Below are 23528 nucleotides of genomic sequence, written 5' to 3' on the forward strand. Positions count from 1 at the left end.
GATTATTAGATACTGTAAAGATTCATCAAGTTTCTCCAAATACAAGCTTGGATAGTCCGTTCAGACCTCCAGCCTGACCCCCTGTCTCTCTACTCTCTCTCCCCTCAGGGCAGCGTCTGTTTGGGGAGAGTATCCTGGGTCTGACCCAGGGCTCGGTGTCTGATCTGCTGGCTCGGCCCAAGCCCTGGCAAAAGCTCAGTCTGAAGGGACGTGAGCCATTCGTCCGCATGCAGTTCTGGCTGCAGGACCCACAGAAAGTGGAGAAACTGATGGACATGAAACGCCTGGAGAAGAAAGGTAATGATCCCTCCCTCTTTGCATTCTGTGTCTCTCACACACAGACCAAACGCACCCCTGTGATGTTAGGACCGATTTATTGACACAGACAATTACGCGCTTTATTGGATGTGACATCAGGTGGCCCTCCAGGGGCCCACTGACAGTTATCATCTTCATCATCATCAATAATCATCAGCAGCAATCGGTGATTACTATAATGTCTCCTCCCCCTGCTTCCTCTGCACTGATCCATTGCTCTACTTCTTCCTGGTTCCATTCACCTGCTGCTTCCTGGTTCCATTCACCTGCTGCTTCCTGGTTCCATTCACCTGCTGCTTCCTGGTTCCATTCACCTGCTGCTTCCTTGTTCCATTTATCCACTGCTTCCTGGTTCCATTCACCTGCTGCTTCCTGGTTCCATTCACCTGCTGCTTCCTTGTTCCATTTATCCACTGCTTCCTGGTTCCATTCACCTGCTGCTTCCTGGTTCTATTCACCTGCTGCTTCCTGGTTCCATTCACCTGCTGCTTCCTGGTTCCATTCACCCGCTGCTTCCTTGTTCCATTTATCCACTGCTTCCTGGTTCCATTCACCCGCTGCTTCCTGGTTCCATTCACCCGCTGCTTCCTGGTTCCATTCACCCGCTGCCTCCTGGTTCCATTCACCTGCTGCTTCCTGGTTCCATTCACCCGCTGCTTCCTGGTTCCATTCACCTGCTGCTTCCTGGTTCCATTCACCCGCTGCTTCCTTGTTCCATTTATCCACTGCTTCCTGGTTCCATTCACCTGCTGCTTCCTGGTTCTATTCACCTGCTGCTTCCTGGTTCTATTCACCTGCTGCTTCCTGGTTCCATTCACCTGCTGCTTCCTGGTTCCATTCACCCGCTGCTTCCTGGTTCCATTCACCCGCTGCCTCCTGGTTCCATTCACCTGCTGCTTCCTGGTTCCATTCACCTGCTGCCTCCTGGTTCCATTCACCTGCTGCTTCCTTGTTCCATTTATCCACTGCTTCCTGGTTCCATTCACCTGCTGCTTCCTGGTTCTATTCACCTGCTGCTTCCTGGTTCCATTCACCTGCTGCTTCCTGGTTCCATTCACCCGCTGCTTCCTTGTTCCATTTATCCACTGCTTCCTGGTTCCATTCACCTGCTGCTTCCTGGTTCCATTCACCCGCTGCTTCCTTGTTCCATTTATCCACTGCTTCCTGGTTCCATTCACCCGCTGCTTCCTGGTTCCATTCACCCGCTGCCTCCTGGTTCCATTCACCTGCTGCTTCCTTGTTCCATTAATCCCCTGCTTCCTGGTTTAATTTATCCCTTGCTTCCTGATTTCATTAAGCCCCTACTTCCTGGTTTCATTCATCCCCTGATTCCTGGTTTCCCCATCGTTTCTCCCTCCCTTGATGTTGCATCCATGAAGTGAACACATAGCAGTTCTACTTCCATAATAACTAAGGGTGTTGACTAAACTTCTCTGCTATCTTCCACCTATCAGGGTAGCATAGACATCAGGGTAGCATAGACATCAGGGTAGGATAGACATCAGGGTGGCATTGACATCAGGGTAGCATAGACATCAGGGTAGCATAGACATCAGGGTAGCATAGACATCAGGGTGGCATTGACATCAGGGTAGAATAGACATCAGGGTAGGATAGACATCAGGGTAAGATAGACATCAGGGTAGGATAAAATCAGGGTAGGTTAGTCATCAGGGCAGGATAGACATCAGGGCAGGATAAGACATCAGGGCAGAATGAACATCAGGGCAGGATAGACATCAGGGTAGGATAGACATCAGGGTAGGATAGACATCAGGGTAGGATAGACATCAGGGTAAGATAGACATCAGGGTAGGATAGACATCAGGGTAAGATACACATCATCACACTGTTCCTGTCCCAGCCATAGAGGTGAGCGTCTACACCACATGTTGGAGCTCACTGAGCGCAGGCAAAAAAGAAAGGGGTGTGACTGTCACCGAAGGTTTAGAATAGAGCAGTCGGGACCAGGCCAATAGCAGAGCTGGGAGGAAAGGCAGAGCGAACCATGAGTTGACCCTTGTGTAGTGTATCACTTAGAGGCTACAGACACGTGTACATGGCCTTTGAAGGCCTGTCATTGGATCAGTGTGTACTGTACTGTAGGAGACTGGGCTCCCGAGTGGCGCAGCGGTCCGAGGCGCTAACAAATCCATGCTGTCATTTACACATTTGTAGCATGTGATGCTTTCAGAGGCTAACACTTTGTTCCTTGTATGGCTAAAGTTAGACATTACCGCCCCCTAGTGGGTGTTGGTACCAGTACACTGTGTTTATCTACCACGATATCTCATCCTCGCCTCTGTCTCCCCCCCTCAGCCTACCTGAAGAGACGTCACAGTTCGCTGAGTGATAGCCGTTCTGTGGACGGTGGCCTGGCAGGACCAGACTATCTTCAGAGCGCCAGCCCCCAGCATCAGCGACGGACTCAGCTGTACCAGAAGAAGGTCCGGGTGGTTCTGGGTCCCGAGGAGAAGGAGGCTCTGAAGAGGGCTTACCAGGAGAAACCCTACCCCTCCCCCAAAACCATTGAGGAGCTGGCCTCCCAGCTCAACCTGAAGACCAGCACGGTCATCAACTGGTTCCACAACTACAGGTCAGTTACTGTGCTACGAGCTTTCTTTAAGCACTTGACAAGGTATGACAGGAACCCATTAGAGTTGGGCGACCGTGATTATCTACCCATGAAACATTGTGATGTACGATGCTATTGCCCTTATTGTTGTAAAAGATCTATAAATACACATTTTCTAACACAACAGTCGGGCTATAACGCAAAATCAATTGCAACTGGACGAAAGATAATGCTGTTAAAACAGAAGATGTGTTGGTGTCTGGGTGTTTAGGTGTCTGGGTGTTTAGGTGTCTGGGTGTGTTGGTGTCTGGGTGTGTTGGTGTCTGGGTGTTTAGGTGTCTGGGTGTTTAGGTGTCTGGGTGTTTAGGTGTCTGGGTGTGTTGGTGTCTGGGTGTGTTGGTGTCTGGGTGTGTTGGTGTCTGGGTGTTTAGGTGTCTGGTTGTGTTGGTGTCTGGGTGTGTTGGTGTCTGGGTGTTTAGGTGTCTGGGTGTTTAGGTGTCTGGGTGTTTAGGTGTCTGGGTGTTTAGGTGTCTGGGTGTTTAGGTGTCTGGGTGTGTTGGTGTCTGGGTGTGTTGGTGTCTGGGTGTTTAGGTGTCTGGGTGTTTAGGTGTCTGGGTGTTTAGGTGTCTGGGTGTGTTGGTGTCTGGGTGTTTAGGTGTCTGGGTGTGTTGGTGTCTGGGTGTTTAGGTGTCTGGGTGTGTTGGTGTCTGGGTGTGTTGGTGTCTGGGTGTTTAGGTGTCTGGGTGTTTAGGTGTCTGGGTGTTTAGGTGTCTGGGTGTTTAGGTGTCTGGGTGTTTAGGTGTATGGGTGTGTTGGTGTCTGGGTGTTTAGGTGTCTGGGTGTGTTGGTGTCTGGGTGTGTTGGTGTCTGGGTGTGTTGGTGTCTGGGTGTGTTGGTGTCTGGGTGTTTAGGTGTCTGGGTGTGTTGGTGTCTGGGTGTGTTGGTGTCTGGGTGTGTTGGTGTCTGGGTGTGTTGGTGTCTGGGTGTGTTGGTGTCTGGGTGTTTAGGTGTCTGGGTGTTTAGGTGTCTGGGTGTTTAGGTGTCTGGGTGTGTTGGTGTCTGGGTGTGTTGGTGTCTGGGTGTTTAGGTGTCTGGGTGTTTAGGTGTCTGGGTGTTTAGGTGTCTGGGTGTCTGGGTGTGTTGGTGTCTGGGTGTGTTGGTGTCTGGGTGTGTTGGTGTCTGGGTGTTTAGGTGTCTGGGTGTTTAGGTGTCTGGGTGTGTTGGTGTCTGGGTGTGTTGGTGTCTGGGTGTGTTGGTGTCTGGTTGTGTTGGTGTCTGGGTGTGTTGGTGTCTGGGTGTTTAGGTGTCTGGGTGTTTAGGTGTCTGGGTGTGTTGGTGTCTGGGTGTGTTGGTGTCTGGTTGTGTTGGTGTCTGGGTGTGTTGGTGTCTGGGTGTGTTGGTGTCTGGGTGTGTTGGTGTCTGGTTGTGTTGGTGTCTGGGTGTGTTGGTGTCTGGGTGTGTTGGTGTCTGGTTGTGTTGGTGTCTGGGTGTGTTGGTGTCTGGGTGTTTAGGTGTCTGGGTGTTTAGGTGTCTGGGTGTGTTGGTGTCTGGGTGTTTAGGTGTCTGGGTGTTTAGGTGTCTGGGTGTGTTGGTGTCTGGGTGTTTAGGTGTCTGGGTGTTTAGGTGTCTGGGTGTTTAGGTGTCTGGGTGTTTAGGTGTCTGGGTGTGTTGGTGTCTGGGTGTGTTGGTGTCTGGGTGTGTTGGTGTCTGGGTGTGTTGGTGTCTGGGTGTGTTGGTGTCTGGGTGTGTTGGTGTCTGGGTGTGTTGGTGTCTGGGTGTGTTGGTGTCTGGGTGTGTTGGTGTCTGGTTGTGTTGGTGTCTGGGTGTGTTGGTGTCTGGGTGTTTAGGTGTCTGGGTGTTTAGGTGTCTGGGTGTGTTGGTGTCTGGGTGTTTAGGTGTCTGGGTGTTTAGGTGTCTGGGTGTGTTGGTGTCTGGGTGTTTAGGTGTCTGGGTGTTTAGGTGTCTGGGTGTTTAGGTGTCTGGGTGTTTAGGTGTCTGGGTGTGTTGGTGTCTGGGTGTGTTGGTGTCTGGGTGTGTTGGTGTCTGGGTGTGTTGGTGTCTGGGTGTGTTGGTGTCTGGGTGTTTAGGTGTCTGGGTGTGTTGGTGTCTGGGTGTGTTGGTGTCTGGGTGTTTAGGTGTCTGGGTGTTTAGGTGTCTGGGTGTTTAGGTGTCTGGGTGTGTTGGTGTCTGGGTGTGTTGGTGTCTGGGTGTGTTGGTGTCTGGGTGTGTTGGTGTCTGGGTGTTTAGGTGTCTGGGTGTTTAGGTGTCTGGGTGTTTAGGTGTCTGGGTGTTTAGGTGTCTGGGTGTTTAGGTGTCTGGGTGTGTTGGTGTCTGGGTGTGTTGGTGTCTGGGTGTTTAGGTGTCTGGGTGTTTAGGTGTCTGGGTGTTTAGGTGTCTGGGTGTTTAGGTGTCTGGGTGTGTTGGTGTCTGGGTGTGTTGGTGTCTGGGTGTGTTGGTGTCTGGGTGTTTAGGTGTCTGGGTGTGTTGGTGTCTGGGTGTGTTGGTGTCTGGGTGTTTAGGTGTCTGGGTGTGTTGGTGTCTGGGTGTTTAGGTGTCTGGGTGTGTTGGTGTCTGGGTGTTTGGGTGTTTAGGTGTCTGGGTGTGTTGGTGTCTGGGTGTGTTGGTGTCTGGGTGTTTAGGTGTCTGGGTGTTTAGGTGTCTGGGTGTGTTGGTGTCTGGGTGTGTTGGTGTCTGGGTGTGTTGGTGTCTGGGTGTTTAGGTGTCTGGGTGTTTAGGTGTCTGGGTGTTTAGGTGTCTGGGTGTTTAGGTATCTGGGTGTGTTGGTGTCTGGGTGTGTTGGTGTCTGGGTGTTTAGGTGTCTGGGTGTTTAGGTGTCTGGGTGTGTTGGTGTCTGGGTGTGTTGGTGTCTGGGTGTGTTGGTGTCTGGGTGTTTAGGTGTCTGGGTGTTTAGGTGTCTGGGTGTGTTGGTGTCTGGGTGTGTTGGTGTCTGGGTGTGTTGGTGTCTGGGTGTCTGGGTGTTTAGGTGTCTGGGTGTGTTGGTGTCTGGGTGTGTTGGTGTCTGGGTGTGTTGGTGTCTGGGTGTTTAGGTGTCTGGGTGTTTAGGTGTCTGGGTGTTTAGGTGTCTGGGTGTGTTGGTGTCTGGGTGTTTAGGTGTCTGGGTGTTTAGGTGTCTGGGTGTTTAGGTGTCTGGGTGTGTTGGTGTCTGGGTGTGTTGGTGTCTGGGTGTGTTGGTGTCTGGGTGTTTAGGTGTCTGGGTGTTTAGGTGTCTGGGTGTTTAGGTGTCTGGGTGTGTTGGTGTCTGGGTGTTTAGGTGTCTGGGTGTTTAGGTGTCTGGGTGTTTAGGTGTCTGGGTGTGTTGGTGTCTGGGTGTGTTGGTGTGTTGGTGTCTGGGTGTTTAGGTGTCTGGGTGTGTTGGTGTCTGGGTGTTTAGGTGTCTGGGTGTTTAGGTGTCTGGGTGTGTTGGTGTCTGGGTGTTTAGGTGTCTGGGTGTGTTGGTGTCTGGGTGTTTAGGTGTCTGGGTGTTTAGGTGTCTGGGTATCTGGGTGTTTGGGTGTTTAGGTGTATGGGTGTGTTGGTGTCTGGGTGTTTAGGTGTCTGGGTGTTTAGGTGTCTGGGTGTGTTGGTGTCTGGTTGTGTTGGTGTCTGGGTGTGTGGGTGTCTGGGTGTGTTGGTGTCTGGGTGTTTAGGTGTCTGGGTGTTTAGGTGTCTGGGTGTGTTGGTGTCTGGGTGTTTAGGTGTCTGGGTGTGTTGGTGTCTGGGTGTTTAGGTGTCTGGGTGTTTAGGTGTCTGGGTATCTGGGTGTGTTGGTGTCTGGGTGTTTAGGTGTCTAGGTGTGTGGGTGTGTGTGGGTGTTTAGGTCTAGGTGTGTGGGTGTCGAGCTGTGTGGCTGTGTGGGTGTCTGGCTTTGTGTGTGTGTGTGTATTCTGTCTCTGTCATGGGCTGGATAGAAGCAGTCTTCCGTCTTACCTCATAAAACTATAGAAAAACGAACATTATGAAGCAGTCTACCGTCTTACCTCATAAAACTATAGAAAAACGAACATATTTAAGCAGTTATTGATGACAACAGCCTCGTCCTTTAGGCTTTAAACTGTCATTCTTGGTATATTTAAAAATAAAAAGTCACAACAACCTTAGGACAACAACTTCATAGGCTAGAATGTTTGAAGAAATAAGCTGCCATTCATAGCCTCAGTTTAGATTTAAGCTTGTATGATAGGCCAGTGGAAGGAACGAGGACGTGTTATTGGTCGTTTGGTTTTCAACTTCACATGGAGGGGGTTATTTCTTGTTGCCGTGCCACATGGTAACTTGATTAAACTGGTCATTCAATGTTTCTATTGGCTGTTGATATGTTTTGTTCCGTCTCATCATTAGTCCTCTGGCTACTGTACGTTTTGGTTTTTAGGTTTGTTACAATAACTTTGTGATGGACCACGGTTACATTCCATGTTTGATTAGGAGAAAACCATGACTTCAACTATGACACTTAGCCTTCAGTCATATTCATAATCTATCCAATGGAGAGAGAGAGAGGGAAATATAGGCTTTTAAACAGTTAGACACAATATAGTTAAGGAGTGTCTGTTTATTAAAAAAAAATATATATATATATATGGTTATAGTCTGACGGAGAGAAAAAATATTTTATTTCTGGACATTTTGCGCTGCTTTGGTTGAATTCTCTGCTCCTACATTAATTTCTTGTTTTCTGTATATAGCGTATTGATTGAAATAGGCGATAGCCAATAGGAATAGGCTAATTACTGCTGTGAACAGGGTTTTGTACCGCACAACGCCGGTCAAGTTCAAATAAGCTAAACCATAGTCTGTCACATCGTGATGTCTTCACCAACGACGACATCATCGTAATATCGCCCAACCTAGTCTTTAACCCCCCCTGCTCTCCGTCCCTCCCCAGGTCTCGTATCCGCCGGGAGCTCTTCATAGATCTAGTCTTTAACCCCCCTGCTCTCCATCCCTCCCCAGGTCTCGTATCTGCATGGAGCTCTTCATAGATCTAGTCTTTAACCCCCCCTGCTCTCCGTCCCTCCCCAGGTCTCGTATCCGCAGGGAGCTCTTCATAGATCTAGTCTTTAACCCCCCCTGCTCTCCGTCCCTCCCCAGGTCTCGTATCCGCAGGGAGCTCTTCATAGATCTAGTCTTTAACCCCCCCTGCTCTCCGTCCCTCCCCAGGTCTCGTATCCGCCGGGAGCTCTTCATAGATCTAGTCTTTAACCCCCCTGCTCTCCATCCCTCCCCAGGTCTCGTATCTGCATGGAGCTCTTCATAGATCTAGTCTTTAACCCCCCTGCTCTCCGTCCCTCCCCAGGTCTCGTATCCGCAGGGAGCTCTTCATAGATCTAGTCTTTAACCCCCTGCTCTCCGTCCCTCCCCAGGTCTCGTATCCGCAGGGAGCTCTTCATAGATCTAGTCTTTAACCCCCCTGCTCTCCGTCCCTCCCCAGGTCTCGTATCCGCCGGGAGCTCTTCATAGATCTAGTCTTTAACCCCCCTGCTCTCCGTCCCTCCCCAGGTCTCGTATCCGCAGGGAGCTCTTCATAGATCTAGTCTTTAACCCCCCTGCTCTCCGTCCCTCCCCAGGTCTCGTATCCGCAGGGAGCTCTTCATAGATCTAGTCTTTAACCCCCTGCTCTCCGTCCCTCCCCAGGTCTCGTATCCGCAGGGAACTCTTCATAGATCTAGTCTTTAACCCCCCTGCTCTCCGTCCCTCCCCAGGTCTCGTATCCGCAGGGAGCTCTTCATAGATCTTTAACCCCCTGCTCTCCGTCCCTCCCCAGGTCTCGTATCCGCCGGGAGCTCTTCATAGAGGAGATTCAGGCTGCAGGGTCAGCGGCAGCAGCTAAAGCAGGGGAGGGGGACAGCTGTGACGGGACTGAGTCAGACAGCACCGTGGAGGGGCACCACGGGAGGCACAGAGGAGCCCCTGATAACATGGAGGTCAGGGTTGAAGCCGGGGTGTCAGGTGGATCCCCTGCCCAGAGAAACTGCACTACCTCAGGCTCGGTCGGGCCGGTCTCCAGCAGCAACAGCAACCTCTTCAGTCTACCTGAGGCAGGTCTCTCTCGCTCAGCCCCTTCCAGTCACACCTCAACCCCGGCTAGGAACCACAGGGACAATACCCTGCGCAGGAAGAAAGCTGCCAACCTCGACAATATCATCCACAGACTGGAGAAGGCTGCCGGCAAGGAAGACCCGTCTGAGTGGGAGTTCTGAACCTCCCCCCACATCCCTTTCTCGTGACCTCACAACCTCTGCCCTCTGACTGTCCCCCTGGTCTTCTCCTATTGGACAGAAGAGGGCACAGCCAAAGCCAAGCTCATTGGCCATTTTTATACACAGTCTCTTTCCTGGGAGAAAGGAGAGAAGTGGTTGCCAAACCAAGATATAGAAGAAGATATAATGAACACTTGGAAGACAAAAATGAGGGAATCTCAGGCTCTCTGAATACTGAGTTTCTTTTTCTTTCTTACGGAGAATCACTTAGTCGCCCTGCTGGCCACAGGGCTTACTGTACCCCCAAACACCACCAATTACTGTCAGGTACCCCCAAACACCACCAATTACTGGCAGGTACCCCCAAACACCACCAATTACTGGCAGGTACCCCCAAACACCACCAATTACTGGCAGGTACCCCCAAACACCACCAATTACTGGCAGGTACTGTACCCCCAAACACCACCAATTACTGGCAGGTACTGTACCCCCAAACACCACCAATTACTGGCAGGTACTGTACCCCCAAACACCACCAATTACTGGCAGGTACTGTACCCCCAACACCACCAATTACTGGCAGGTACTGTACCCCCAAACACCACCAATTACTGGCAGGTACTGTACCCCCAAACACCACCAATTACTGGCAGGTACCCCCAAACACCACCAATTACTGGCAGGTACCCCCAAACACCACCAATTACTGGCAGGTACCCCCAAACACCACCAATTACTGGCAGGTACTGTACCCCCAAACACCACCAATTACTGGCAGGTACTGTACCACCAAACACCACCAATTACTGGCAGGTACTGTACCCCCAAACACCACCAATTACTGGCAGGTACTGTACCACCAAACACCACCAATTACTGGCAGGTACTGTACCCCCAAACACCACCAATTACTGGCAGGTACTGTACCCCCAAACACCACCAATTACTGGAAGGTACTGTACCCCCAAACACCACCAATTACTGGCAGGTACTGTACCCCCAAACACCACCAATTACTGGCAGGTACCACCAAACACCACCAATTACTGGCAGGTACCTCCAAACACCACCAATTACTGGCAGGTACCCCAAACACAGCCAATTACTGGCGAATGCACCACAGACAGACAGATCTGACCTGGGGTTTCTCCCAGAGCTGGACCAGGGGCTTTTTAAAGGATGGACACTCACAGGAGGAGAATGTTTAACGTGTTAGTTTAGAAGATAAACATCAGTGTCCTGTCCTCCTCACACAGTGACCTCACACAGGGTGTCCAGACTCCTCTCTTCCCACACTGTCCTGTGACTGTTACAAACCTTTTGCCTTTTTCTCTTCTCTACTGGTGTGTGTTCTTGTAAGAGCAGCTTGACTTTTTAACCTTGTTACATCGCGTGTGTGTGTGTGTGTGTGTGTGTGTGTGTGTGTGTGGAGCAAGATGATTCAGCTGAAGAGAACAATCAAACCTAAAAAAAAAAAAATAATTAAAGGCCAAGTTTTCATAGTTACTGAGGGAAGAATGACCTTTGACCCCTGTGTGGTCCTGCTAGCAGCCATGTGATGGTGCCTGGCCGGCGGGATCTCTGGTGTACCACTCAACTGAAGAGGAACCACCTTTTTTTCTTCCCCTAGTGTCCTACAACAAAGTTGTTGTTTTTTATATATATACATATATAGCGATGTGGTTGCCGTTAAGAGATTGCAAGGTAGAGAAGAGTTACTGTTTCTACTTCCAAATGAAACATGTTTAACTCACGGTTAAAAGTTTATAGTTTATGATGAAATTACACGGTAGTTAACGTAGTGATATGTTGTCATTTGTTCTGAGTAAGTAAGTGTACACATCACAGTTTAACCAACCTACTCTGACCTATTGTGTGTCTGTCAATGTTTTCCTCACAAAACAGTTTGGGACTTCATGCAGGGGCTTTTACTAAAGCCCTGCTCCAGCCCCTACTCCGTACCGGACTCTAATCCTTACCGGACTCTAATCCTTACCGGACTCTAATCCTTACCGGACTCTACTCCATACCGGATCCTACTCCATACCGGACTCTACTCCATACCAGCCCCTACTCCATACCGGCCCCTACTCCGTACCAGACCCTACTACATACCAGACCCTACTCCATACCAGACTCTACTCCATACCGGATCCTACTCCGTACCGGACTCTACTCCATACCAGACCCTACTCCATACCGGACCCTACTCCATACCGGATCCTACTCCGTACCGGACTCTACTCCATACCGGCCCCTACTCCGTACCAGACCCTACTCCATACCGGATCCTACTCCGTACCGGACTCTACTCCGTACCGGACTCTACTCCATACCGGATCCTACTCCATACCGGACTCTACTCCATACCGGATCCTACTCCGTACCGGACCCTACTCCATACCGGATCCTACTCCATACCAGACTCTACTCCATACCGGACTCTACTCCATACCGGACTCTACTCCATACCAGACTCTACTCCATACCGGACTCTACTCCATACCGGATCCTACTCCGTACCGGACTCTACTCCATACCGGACTCTACTCCATACCAGACTCTACTCCATACCGGACTCTACTCCATACCGGATCCTACTCCATACCGGACTCTACTCCATACCGGCCCCTACTCCATACCGGACTCTACTCCATACCGGCCCCTACTCCATACCGGATCCTACTCCATACCGAACTCTACTCCATACCAGCCCCTACTCCATACCAGACTCTACTCCATACCAGACCCTACTCCGTACCAGCCCCTACTCCATACCGGACTCTACTCCGTACCGGACTCTACTCCGTACCGGACTCTACTCCGTACCGGACTCTACTCCGTACCGGACCCTACTCCGTACCGGACCCTACTACATACCAGCCCCTACTACATACCGGACTCTACTCCGTACCGGACCCTACTCCGTACCGGACCCTACTCCATACCGGACCCTACTCCGTACCGGACTACTCCATACCGGACCCTACTCCGTACCGGACTACTCCATACCGGACCCTACTCCGTACCGGACCCTACTCCGTACCGGACTCTACTCCGTACCGGACCCTACTCCGTACCGGACTACTCCATACCGGACTCTACTCCGTACCGGACCCTACTCCGTACCGGACCCTACTCCATACCGGACCCTACTCCGTACTGGACTACTCCATACCGGACTCTACTCCGTACCGGACCCTACTCCGTACCGGACCCTACTACATACCAGCCCCTACTCCATACCGGACTCTACTCCGTACCGGACCCTACTCCATACCGGATCCTACTCCGTACCGGACTCTACTCCGTACCAGCCCCTACTCCGTACCAGACCCTACTACATACCAGCCCCTACTACATACCAGACTCTACTCCGTACCAGACGTACAAAACTCCCTCTCTCCCTTACCCCTCCCTCTCTCCTTCCTTCCCTCCCTCTCTCCCTTCCTTCCCTCCCTCTCTACCTTCCTTCCTTCCCTCCCTCTCTCCCTTCCTTCCTTCACTCCCTCTCTCCTTCCTTCCTTCCCTCTCTCTCTCCCTCTCCTTCTCTCCCACCCCCTCCTTCTCTCTCTCTCTTCTCCCTCCCTTATCCCTCCTAAACAGCCTCTCTCTGTCCCTGTCAGCCCACTGTCTCCCCATGCTGTGTGTGTCAGTGTGTTTTATTGTTCTGACTGGGGTCGTTTCTCGTACTTAAGAGTGCACAACTGCCACCCACCCTTTCTATTATAAGCTGTTGTTTTATGGGTAATAATAATAATGATAAGGCTCATTATGAAGTTATGTGATATTATTATTATTATTTTACTGTAGACTCTTTGTATGGTCATATCGTACGTATAGTTAGATTTTTATTCAACTTATTTATCGGTGCTGAGTTTTTCACTTGTCTTATTATTGGATGTTTTTATTGCGTAAGGGGTTTACCCGAGGGCAAGACATTTATTTTTATTTTTTAATTTTTACTGATAGACTGCCGGCAGTATTGGGTAATATTTACAAGATGTAAGTTAGTTCTCATGTGTTTGTATATTGATGAATTCTGAAGGGTTTTTTTTTTTTGGGAAGTGTCAGTTTATATTTGTTTTTAAAAGAAATGTCATCTACGGTACATGTTCAGAGGCATCAACCGTTTCCCTGACAACGCTCATGCTCTTTATCGTTGAGTCAAACGATACATCTAGAAGACAAGGTCGGAGTATCTCTTAGCATTCTAGATCACAGAATATCTCCTAGATTACAGAGTATCTCCTAGATCACAGAATATCTCCTAGATCACAGAATATCTCCTAGATTACAGAGTATCTCCTAGATTGCAGAGTATCTCCTAGATCACAGAATATCTCCTAGATTACAGAATATCTCCTAGATCACAGAATATCTCCTAGATTACAGAGTATCTCCTATATCACATAATATTTCCTAGATCACAGAATATCTCCAATATCACAGAATATTTCCCAGATTACAGAGTATCTCCTAGATTACAGAGTATCTCCTATATCACAGAATATCACTAGATCACAGAGTATCTCCTAGATTAGAGTATGTCTTATATCACAGAATATCACTAGATCACAGAATATCTCCTAGATTACAGAATATTTCCTAGATTACAGAGTATCTCCTAGATTACAGAGTATCTCCTAGATTACAGAGTATCTCCTAGATTACAGAGTATCTCCTAGATCACAGAATATCTACGAGCTCTATCTCCTAGATCACAGAATATCTCCTAGATCACATACAGTTCAAGTCAGAAGTTTACATACACTTAGGTTGGAGTCATTAAAACTTGTTTTTCAACCACTCCACAAATTTTTTGTTAACAAACTATAGTTTTGGTGAGTTGGTTAAGACATCTACATTGTGCATGACACAAGTCATCTTTCCAACAATTGTTTACAGACACATTATTTCACTTATTATTCACTGTATCACAATTCCAGTAGGTCAGAAGTTTACATACACTAAGTTGACTGTGCCTTTAAACAGCTTGGAAAATTCCAGAAAATGTCATGGCTTTAGAAGCTTCTGATAGGCTAATTGACATCATTTGAGTCAATTGGAGGTGTACCTGTGGATGTATTTCAAGGCCTTCAAACTCAGTGCATCTTTGCTTGACATCATGGGAAAATCAAAGAAATCAGCCAAGACCTCAGAATATAAATTGTAGACCTCCACAAGTCTGGTTCATCCTTGGGAGCAATTTCCAAACGCCTGAAGGTACCACGTTCATCTGTACAAACAATAGTACGCAAGTATAAACACCATGAGACCACGCAGCAGTCATACTGCTCAGGAAGGAGACGCGTCCTGTATTCTAGAGATGAACGTACTTTTGTGCAAAAAGTGCAAATCAATCCCAGAACAACAGCAAAGGACCTTGTGAAGATGCTGGAGGAAACGGGTACAAAAGTATCTATATCCACAGTAAAACGAGTCCTATATCAACATATCCTGAAAGGCCGCTCAGCAAGGAAGAAGCCACTGCTCCAAAACCGCCATTAAAAAGCCAGACTACGGTTTGCAACTGCACATGGGGACAAAGAAACTTACTTTTTGGAGAAATTACCTCTGGTCTGAAGAAACGAAAGTAGAACTGTTTGGCCATAATGACCATCGTTATGTTTGGAGGAAAAAGTGGGAGGCTTCCAAGCCGAAGACCACCATCCCAACCGTGAAGCTCGGGGGTGGCAGCATCATGTTGTGGGGGTGCTTTGCTGCACGAGGGACTGGTGCACTTCACAAAATAGATGGCATCATGAGGATGGAAAATTATGTGGACATATTGAAGCAACATCTCAAGACATCAGTCAGGAAGTTAAAGCTTGGTCGCAAATGAGTCTTCCAAATGGACAATGATCCCAAGCATACTTCTAAAGTTGTGGCAAAATGGCTTAAGGACAACAAAGTCAATGTATTGGAGTGGCCCTCACAAAGCCCTGACCTCAATCGTATAGAACATTTGTGGGCAGAACTGAAAAAGCGTGTGCGAGCAAGGAGGACTACTAACCTGACTCAGTTACACCAGCTCTGTCAGGAGGAATGGGCCAAAATTCACCCAACTTATTTTGGGAAGCTTGTGTAAGGCTACCCAAAACGTTTGACCCAAGTTAAGCAATTTAAAGGCAATGCTACCAAATACTAATTGAGTGTATGTAAACTTCTGACCCATTGGGAATGTGATGAAAGAAATCAAATCTGAAATCAATCATTCTCTACTATTATTCTGACATTTCATATTCCTAAAATAAAGTGGTGATCCTAACTGACCTAAGACTAGGATTAAATGTCAGGATTTGTGGAAAAACTGAGTTTAAATGTAGTTGGCTAAGGTGTATGTAAACTTCCGACTTCAACTGTAATATCTACTAGCACTATCTCCCAGATCACAGAATATCTAAATCTCTCCATGTCTCCTCTCATGCTGTCTTCAGGGTATACATTACCCTTCACAGGCTGCACATGCACTGTTACTGTCTGAAAAATCTCTGAGGTCATGCAGGCAGCCTTGATGTACAGTAGGTTTGTTTTTAGAAGAATCACAGTACCCTGTTGCTGCTGTTTCCTTTTCCTGTTAGTCGCTATGGTTTTGTCAAAATGGTGTCTGGTAATATCATATAAACCCAATGAAAACTAGTCTTGTCTGATCCCAGCCCAGGGGAATCATCTCTGCCAAATTGAGATTTAAAGAGTATATATTTAAGGAAATATGGTATTCTCTATTTATAGACTTGTGTCTTTCGGTGTCTGTTATGTTGTCTGCCCGATACGTTACAGACTCTGTGGCCTCGCCAAGCTCCAAAGCATTATCCATCATAACACTGTTATTGATTGATCAGATACTGTAATACTGTTGTTATGCAGTGGTAGAAACAGCCCGTATCCGTAGCAACCATAACAGGCCTATCCATACATACACCAAGCACTTACTGTGAGTTGGGGGGACGGGGGGGGGGGGGGGGGGGCTGCTAAGCAAACCCCTCCTCTTCAGCTCAGCACTCCAAGGAACTCTGGGAAATGTATGCCTTTTCACCCGTGGTTCCAAACCAAGCACAGGCTCTTTACTCAGGACCTGCAGCTCAGCACAACACTGCTTCTTTATACTGTTGTATGGGTGACCACACCTGGTGACCACACCTGGTGACAGTGACCACACCTGGTGACCACACCTGGTGACAGTGACCACACCTGGTGACAGTGACCACACCTGGTGACAGTGACCACACCTGGTGACAGTGACCACACCTGGTGCACTTAGCCAGCAGCACCCAGGGGACTCGGTTCTAAACCAAAGCCCTTCAACATGCTGGGCTGTGTGGTCTCCTTAGCCAAATCTCATTAAAGAATTTCAGGACTTCTCTCTCCATTGGTTCTAAACCAAAAGCATTACCAGAGTTCTAAGTCCATCCCATTAGATATATAAAAAATCTGTAATACTGTACAATGGTATTCCCTACATGTCTGCATCTTATTACAATGGCCTGTAGGTCTACTCTCCTGACTATCTATGGCCTGTAGGTCTACTCTCCTGACTATCTATGGCCTGTAGGTCTACTCTCCTGACTATCTATGGCCTGTAGGTCTACTCTCCTGACTATCTATGGCCTGTAGGTCTACTCTCCTGACTATCTATGGCCTGTAAGTCTACTACCCTGACTATCAATGGCCTGTAGGTCTACTCTCCTGACTATCTATGGCCTGTAGGTCTACTCTCCTGACTATCTATGGCCTGTAGGTCTACTCTCCTGACTATCTATGGCCTGTAGGTCTACTCTCCTGACTATCTATGGCCTGTAGGTCTACTCTCCTGACTATCTATGGCCTGTAGGTCTACTCTCCTGACTATCTATGGCCTGTAAGTCTACTACCCTGACTATCAATGGCCTGTAGGTCTACTACCCTGACTATCTATGGCCTGTAGGTCTACTCTCTTTAAAGAATTTCAGGTCTTCTCTCTCCATTGGTTCTAAACCAAAACCCTTCAGCATGCTGGGCCGTGTGGTCTCTTTAGCCATATTCTGATCTGAAAGACTCGTTATTCAATAGTCTTTTCTATCGCCACGGAAACCAAATGGGTGCTGAAACGCGTAGTGATGTGAGACTCTAGGGTGCCGTCTGTGTCAGGTCAGAGGTCAGTATGATGTAGTCAGGGGTTTGACTGTTGGACTGGCTACACTTCCCCGTGCCAGACTGCCATTACAGAGACTTACCCAGCTGCTTTCCAATTGGTTCCCTAGACACTGACCTCTCCTCATCCCCTACACTGACCTCTCCTCATCCCCTACACTGACCTCTCCTCATCCCCTACACTGACCTCTCCTCATCCCCTTACCAATGGACTGGTCTCGCTCTAATCATTTTTCATAGACAATAGAACAAGTAGAGGGACCGAATTGAATAATCGTCTTCATATTTTGGTGCCTTAGATTTATTTACGTTCTCATCACCTTATTTTTGCTGTCAAAATGTTTTTAAAAAATGTGCCAAGTTTGGTAGAATTCAGTAGATTCTGTAGAGGAGGTGTTGATGTGCATGTTTTAGATGGGGTTATTCACACACAACCGTTTCCTCTAGGATAGGGGTGTCTGACTCATTCCGTGGAGGACCTAGTGTCTGCTTGTTTTTTTTAACCTTTTCAGTTAAGACCTAGACAACCAGGTGAGGGGAGTTCCTTACTAATTAGTGACCTTTAATTCATCGATTAAGCACAAGGGAGGAGGGGAGGAGGGAGGGGGAGGGGGGGGGGGGAGACCCACAGATGCTCCGCCCCTTCCGTGGAATGAGTTTTACTCTTGTGTTCTAGGAGATTTTAGCGTGGAAAACAAAGTCAAGTTTCCAGATATATACTGTAAGAGGTTCTACCTGTAGCTTAGTGGAAGTAAAGAAGGAAACCAACACGACCGCGCCCTAGTCTGATGGAAAGGTTGTCAGTTGTCTTGTCTGTAAATGTTCAATACTCTCATCTGGCTTTACAACCAAACAGTTTGATGTTTTTGCTTAATTTGATGTGTGTGAGGGGGGGGGGGGGGGGCTTGGGTGAGGGTTGGGGGCTGGGGGGGGGGGGGGGGGGGTGATCGACAACTTTTCACCCAGATATTTTTCTATAAATCTAAATCCGATGATTCTATACACTGTACAGATGCTGTATATCATATCAAGTCTCCTGAATTTGTAAAGCATTATTATCGTCCGCTCTATTGAAGTAGTTAGTTAGTGGTCTGTGGTTGTGGATGAGGTCTGGACCACAACACTGGGCTTCCATATCAGGACTAAGAGGAATGGAGAAGACGAAGAAGGAAAATACTGTGTTTTCTAATACTTTTTAAAGAGAGATGTTATTGAAGTGGATTTTTTTTTTACTGTAAGATGAAAATTACTTTTAGATATCACTGGTATTCACAGCACACACTCCTCTTTCTCTCACACACAGCACACACAGCACACAGCACACACAGCACACAACACACAGCACACACAGCACACACAGCACACACAGCACACACAGCACACACAGCACACACAGCACAATACATGTTACACTGGAGAGTCTGTATAATGTTAATCGGGCCCCTGTCTGTGTCCCTCGTGGAACTCTCCTTTTTCAGGCTGTTAGTTGATGCACACACCCCTCATATATATATATATATATATATATATATATATATATATATATATATATATATATATATATATATATATAAATAAGTACTTGAACATAATAATTTTCTTTCTGCCTTGTTTGTCTCTACTGGTTCTGCTCTGTCCGTAGCTAGATGAGGAGACTGTGTAGAATTTGCCCAGTTAGTACAAGGCACTGGACCAGGGTTGGGGTCAATTTCTGCCAAATTCAGTAAGTAAACCCAAAAAGTCATAAATGTTCCTAATTGGAAAAACATTGAAGAGAATTTAATTATTCGTTTGACTCCAACCCTGCACTTCCTTTTCAATAAAGTCGTCTTTTCTGTCCGGTCATTGGCTGGCTACTTGTGGTTCGGACAATGGATTTTCATAATGAGATTACCAAGTCAACTTCAACTTTTCCTGTTTCTTTCGGGTTTTTATTTCTGACCAGGTCACACTAATGGGTCTCTGTTATGGAGAAGGGGGGGGGGGGAAGCAGTTGTAGACAGAGATTAAAGTATTTTACAAATTAAAATCACTACAAAATAAGTATGGTTTTGTTTCACTGCACAAAATCCACATATTTATAAAAAATTTTTTTTTTAAATGTATCCGTTATTTTACCAGGTTTAGTTGACTGTGAACACGTTCTCATTTGCAGCAACGACCTGGGGAATAGTTACAGGGGAGAGGAGGAGGGGGATGAATGAGACCATTTGTAAACTGGGGATGATTAGGTGACCGTGATGGTATCGTTCACAAGCTAACAATACACTTTTTTTTATTTAATATTCTTATAAATATGATATCAGCCATTAAGATGAAATGAACTTTTGTTGAAAAACTCCTTTACAACCCTTTACCCAGAGTGCTTTGTAAACCAAAATGTGAGGAGATTCATCCTTACCTCTTGAACCAATCATTTGTGTGTCATTTATTCATTTCAATCGACAACAATTTGTTGTCTTGAAGTCTTCTCACCTTTTATCCCAAGTCACTTGTTCGTGTTTCAGTGTGTTGTTGTTGTTGTTGTTTAGGGGGATGGTTAGGAGATCGATTGTTTACCCTAGCTAGCACTTGGTTGGTCCAGACATGTTCTGAACCTGCTTTTTCATTGGCCGTGCCTCCGTTTTGCTTTTTTTCCCCTTTGAGGATTTCTGTTCTCCATTTTGTTTTCTTCTGTCTTGTCACGTTGTCTGTAAGACGGTCCCTCACACAACACGGAGAAGCAATATCACTGTAATGAACAATGTAGTGTTGTTATTAAAATGATCTATATGATTGTTCTCCTGCACCCTAGGTGTGATAATTGAAGTAAATCTCTTTTATACAAACACACATCTGTTGTATTGTGTCTATTCTTTGTTTGTGAGGATGTTTATTTTTGAGAATTCCTTATCATCATCTCCTTCCCTATTGAAGGATGCCATGATACCCTGCAATAACGTTGTTGACCCCATTTCCCTCATCTTTTAACTTGGGTTGGCAGCTAACCTAGTGGTTAAGAGCCTTGGGCCAGTAACACAAAAGGTTGCTGGTTCGAATCCCAGAGCCGACTAAGTGGAAAAATATGCAGCTGTGCCCTCGAGCAAGGCACTTAACGCTAATTGAAAGTCGCTCCAGGTAATCTACTAAATGACAACAAATAATAACTGACCTGCCAGTAAAGCAGCAACAATCTGAGGGAGGGAGGGAGGGAGGGATGGAGACACAGAGAGAGAGAGAGAGAGAGAGAGACACACACACAGAAAGAGAGAGACACACACGCAGATAGAGAGAGACACACACACACACGCAGAGAGAGAGAGACACACACAGAAAGAGAGAGACACACAGAGAGAGAGTGAGACACACACACACAGAGAGTGAGACACACACACACAGAGAGAGTGAGACACACACAGAGAGAGAGACACACAGAGAGAGAGAGAGTCACACACACAGAAAGAGAGAGACACACAGAGAGAGAGAGAGAGAGAGAGAGACACAGAAAGAGAGAGACACACAGAGAGAGTGAGACACACACATAGAGAGAGTGAGACACACAGAAAGAGAGAGAGAGACACACACACAGAGAGAGAGAGACACAGAGCGACAGACAGAGAGATAGAGACACAGACAGAGAGAGAGAGACACAGACAGAGAGAGACACAGACAGACAGAGAGAGACACAGACAGAGACAGAGACACAGAGAGAGAGAGACACAAAGAGAGAGAGAGACACAGACAGAGAGAGACACAGACAGACAGACAGAGAGAGGGAGAGAGAGAGACAGACAGAGAGATAGAGACACAGACAGAGAGAGAGAGACACAGACCGAGAGAGACACAGGTACGATGGTAGCTGTCCTTTCAACACCACGAGCCTGTAACCTTTGATGTGCCACTGTTGTTGTCGCTATCGGTGATAGTGGTGTTGGCTACCACACGTTGTGTGAACAGTGCGTTATTGTATGCTATGTGTCATGTTGTCCATGCAGGTTTTTGTCTCTGTGTGTTTGTCAGCCCGAAGCGAGGCCAGGTTTGTTTTCATTCATTCTTAATGTCATCACAATGTATCTCTCCTTATTCACTACAACTATGATGGTCCGACAACAGAATATATCATGTCGAACTCATTAAGTGTGATGTTTTCTGTAGAAAAAGAACAACAACTTATTGGAAGATTTCTGGTCCCTCTGAAGGGACCCTCTGAAGGGACCCTCTGAAGCGACACTGCTAGGTAGAATGTCTCGTGGATTGATGGAGACCCATGGCTGTTTACGTAAACCAGTAAGTGACTTGCCTGGGGAGCGAACAATCGACGTGCTAAGTAGGACTGGAAGTCGTCGTGTGTTGTATCCGTGTGCACTGGCGGTGGTCTGTGATGTCGTGTGTTTGACCGGCTGTCCTCTGTGTCCTTTCCTCTGTAGGACGCTACGCAGACCTGCAGCTGGAGTTCTCGTCTGCGGTCCGGACCAGCGCCGAGCAGAGAGCGCTCATCCTCAAACTGGAACACGACCTGAGCAGCATCCAGACCATGTCCTCCATGTTACGCCCTGATGCTGACGTTAGTCCTTCACCTCCCTGACCCTTCACCTCTCTGACCCTTCACCTCCCTGACCCTTCACCTCTCTGACCCTTCACCTCTCTGACCCTTCACCTCTCTGACCATTCACCTCCCTGACTCTTCACCTCTCTGACCCTTCACCTCCCTGACCCTTCACCTCGCTGACCCTTCACCTCTGACCCTTCACCTCTCTGACCCTTCACCTCCCTGACCCTTCAACTCTCTGACCCTTCACCTCTCTGACCCTTCACCTCTGACCCTTCACCTCCCTAACCCTTCACCTCTCTGACCCTTCACCTCCCTGACCCTTCACCTCTGACCCTTCACCTCCCTGACCCTTCACCTCCCTGACCCTTCACCTCTCTGACCCTTCACCTCCCTGACCCTTCACCTCTCTGACCCTTCACCTCTCTGACCCTTCACCTCCCTGACCCTTCACCTCTCTGACCCTTCACCTCTGACCCTTCACCTCCCTGACCCTTCACCTCTCTGACCCTTCACCTCTCTGACCCTTCACCTCTGACCCTTCACCTCCCTGACCCTTCACCTCTCTGACCCTTCACCTCCCTGACCCTTCACCTCTGACCCTTCACCTCTCTGACCCTTCACCTCCCTGACCCTTCACCTCTCTGACCCTTCACCTCTGACAGCTTAACCTCTCTGACCAGTAGTGGTCTGAGGCAACACACTAAATGTATTGGGTAAAGTGTTATGAAATGTATTATCACGTCATATTTTAAACTGTATATAACTGTTGCTGGACCCCAGGAAGAGTAGCTGCTGCCTTGGCAGGAACTAATGGGGATCCCTAATAAACCCCAGGAAGAGTAGCTGCTGCCTTGGCAGGAACTAATGGGGATCCCTAATAAACCCCAGGAAGAGTAGCTGCTGCCTTGGCAGGAACTAATGGGGATCCATAATAAACCCCAGGAAGAGTAGCTGCTGCCTTGGCAGGAACTAATGGGGATCCATAATAAACCCCAGGAAGAGTAGCTGCTGCCTCGGCAGGAACTAATGGGGATCCATAATAAACCCCAGGAAGAGTAGCTGCTGCCTTGGCAGGAACTAATGGGGATCCATAATAAACCCCAGGAAGAGTAGCTGCTGCCTTGGCAGGAACTAATGGGGATCCATAATAAACCCCAGGAAGAGAAGCTGCTGCCTTGGCAGGAACTAATGGGGATCCATAATAAACCCCAGGAAGAGTAGCTGCTGCCTTGACAGGAACTAATGGGGATCCATAATAAACCCCAGGAAGAGAAGCTGCTGCCTTGACAGGAACTAATGGGGATCCATAATAAACCCCAGGAAGAGTAGCTGCTGCCTTGACAGGAACTAATGGGGATCCATAATAAACCCCAGGAAGAGTAGCTCCTGCCTTGACAGAAACTAATGGGGATCCATAATAAATATGGAATATAGGGGCCAATTCAGACGAGAGGTTGACTTAACATTGTTTGACTTAACAGAATCGGGCCTTAAACCCAAATGTTCCCATGTTTAATATTTTCTTATCTTATTATTGTAAAGTTTGTTGCAATTTTAAATGTACTTTAAGTAAATATTGATTTGATGTTTTCTCTACCAGGGGGCTGACCTGACGAGCATGATTGACACCATCCCTGAGCCAATCAAAGAGGCCACTGCCATGTTCGCAGGTACTGTGTGTGTGTGTGTGTGTGTGTGTGTGTGTGTGTGTGTGTGTGTGTGTGTGTATAACACTGCAGTGTGTATCTAAAGCTGCTGTGTGTATCTAAAG

The 23528-nt window shown here is 47.8% G+C and overlaps 1 protein-coding gene across 8 annotated transcripts in view; it reads left to right on the forward strand.

Moving 5' to 3' along the window:
- LOC110503435 (protein CASP-like) overlaps positions 1 to 23528 on the forward strand; it is a 158008-nt gene that overhangs the window by 121929 nt on the left and 12551 nt on the right. For 6 of the 8 annotated variants that reach the window (XM_036962149.2, XM_036962151.2, XM_036962152.2 and 3 more), the window contains 3 exons: positions 109 to 297; positions 2638 to 2914; positions 8655 to 15366. In XM_036962149.2, the coding sequence (XP_036818044.1) occupies positions 109 to 297; positions 2638 to 2914; positions 8655 to 9090 (902 nt within the window). In that variant the 3' untranslated portion in view covers positions 9091 to 15366. Of the gene's footprint in view, positions 1 to 108; positions 298 to 2637; positions 2915 to 8654; positions 15367 to 21632; positions 21770 to 23357; positions 23428 to 23528 lie in introns of those variants that run through there. The other 2 variants (XR_016491437.1, XM_036962155.2) reach the window with 2 other exon arrangements.

Source organism: Oncorhynchus mykiss, chromosome 24 (genome assembly GCF_057628025.1).
Source record: "Oncorhynchus mykiss isolate SJ-2025 chromosome 24, ASM5762802v1, whole genome shotgun sequence".
In the NCBI taxonomy this organism is placed as follows: domain Eukaryota; kingdom Metazoa; phylum Chordata; class Actinopteri; order Salmoniformes; family Salmonidae; genus Oncorhynchus; species Oncorhynchus mykiss.